The sequence below is a fragment of the Myotis davidii genome, unplaced genomic scaffold, assembly GCF_000327345.1.
Source record: "Myotis davidii unplaced genomic scaffold, ASM32734v1 scaffold1036, whole genome shotgun sequence".
Taxonomy (NCBI): domain Eukaryota; kingdom Metazoa; phylum Chordata; class Mammalia; order Chiroptera; family Vespertilionidae; genus Myotis; species Myotis davidii.
In genome coordinates, this window is record NW_006287260.1 from 993,229 (window position 1) to 994,561 (window position 1,333).

The 1,333-nt window shown below is 60.1% G+C and overlaps 1 protein-coding gene across 1 annotated transcript in view; it reads right to left on the reverse strand.

The window, feature by feature from the left end:
• Positions 1-883: 883 nt before the first annotated feature.
• Positions 884-1,333, reverse strand: part of CLPS (colipase) — a 2,299-nt gene continuing 1,849 nt past the window's right edge. Inside the window, exon 2 of the mRNA XM_015560870.1 lies at positions 884-1,164. Within this exon, the coding sequence (XP_015416356.1) occupies positions 922-1,164 (243 nt within the window). The 3' untranslated portion in view covers positions 884-921. The remainder of the gene's footprint in view (positions 1,165-1,333) is intronic.

A 1,333-nucleotide genomic window follows, 5' to 3' on the forward strand; every position in this document is an offset into this window, starting at 1 on the left:
TGAGATGGGTTTAGCGCCAACTTTTCCTAGTTCTGTGACATCGAGCAAGGCACCGAACCTTCTAACCCTCAGTCTTCTATCTGTAAAGTGGAGACAACCATTCTCCCAGGATCACCCTGAGGGTTTGACTTGTGAGCACAGGGAGCCCACAGCGAAGTTGGTGTCTGTGCTAGGTCTGATCAAATAATTGATCCACCCCCCCGCCCCTGGGAACTGACCTTTAGGCCCCTTCACAATGGAATTCCACTTGCTAAGACCATTATCTCTCCCCTCCAGAGTTTCCCAGGATCTGGACCTGCACAGAGAATCCTCCGCCCAGAAAAAGCCCAGAGCCCTTTAAAAACCTCTGACTCCCGGTCTTTGCGGCAGCTGGCCCCATTTTGGGGCTCAGCCCATCTGGTGCCCAGATGACCTAATACGTTCATAATTCTTTACCCCTTTTATCCTCATGCGTTCCTCCTTCGGCGACCCTAACAGTCTGACCCTTCACTCACGCGTGTGTCCTCTGGTTGTCACATCTGAAAGTTGGGGCCCAGAACAGAGGTGTGAGCCCAGCACAGGGGACGGGTAAGCTTTGGTGCAGGGCAAAGAATAGGGTCATTATAGCGCCCACCAGAGGAGTGTGTGCGCGGGTGTGTGTGTGTGTGTGTGTGTGTGTGTGTGTGTGTATGCAAGCACACGCTTGCCTGTCTTTCTGTCTGAGAACTCGAGGGGCAAGGAGGGCTCCCAGGGAGGAGGGATTGCTCCCCAGAAGTGAGGAGATCCTCTGCCTGCCCGTGCAGCCCCCTCCCTCCCTCCTCCGGCCTGTTTGCTGCGGGCTCCGCGGGGCACAGGCTCTGTGAAAGGAAGACGCCAACTCAGCAGTGACATCCAGGCCTCGGGGGAGGTTTGCAGGACGGGCTTTAATGGCCAAGAACCCATTCAGGACATGGAGGTGCTGGCCCCGGGCGGCCGGCCGGGGAGAAGGGGCACAGGAGGGGCACCCTCCCGGCCGGACCGGGGGCACGGCCCCTGGGGCTTCACTCCTTGGAGACACTCCTTGGAGCGGCCCTGGTCTCGGCAGGTGCCAAAGTTGGTGTTGGTGATGGAGCCCACGATGGACTTGTCCGCCTCGCAGGTCAGGCCCCGCTCGCAGGGACACTTGTAGTAGACCCCGTAGAGCGTCTGCGGAGACAGGGCGCCAGGGGAGTCACGCGCTGTGGGGGCTCCTCGGGCATCACTTGCCTTGGATCTGACGCCAGAACCAGGGGGCAGCCCGTCCTTCCTGCGGTGCTGCCCCCTGACTGCCCCCCGGGCGTCCTGGCTCCCTCTCTGGCTCCTCCGCTCCTCCTCA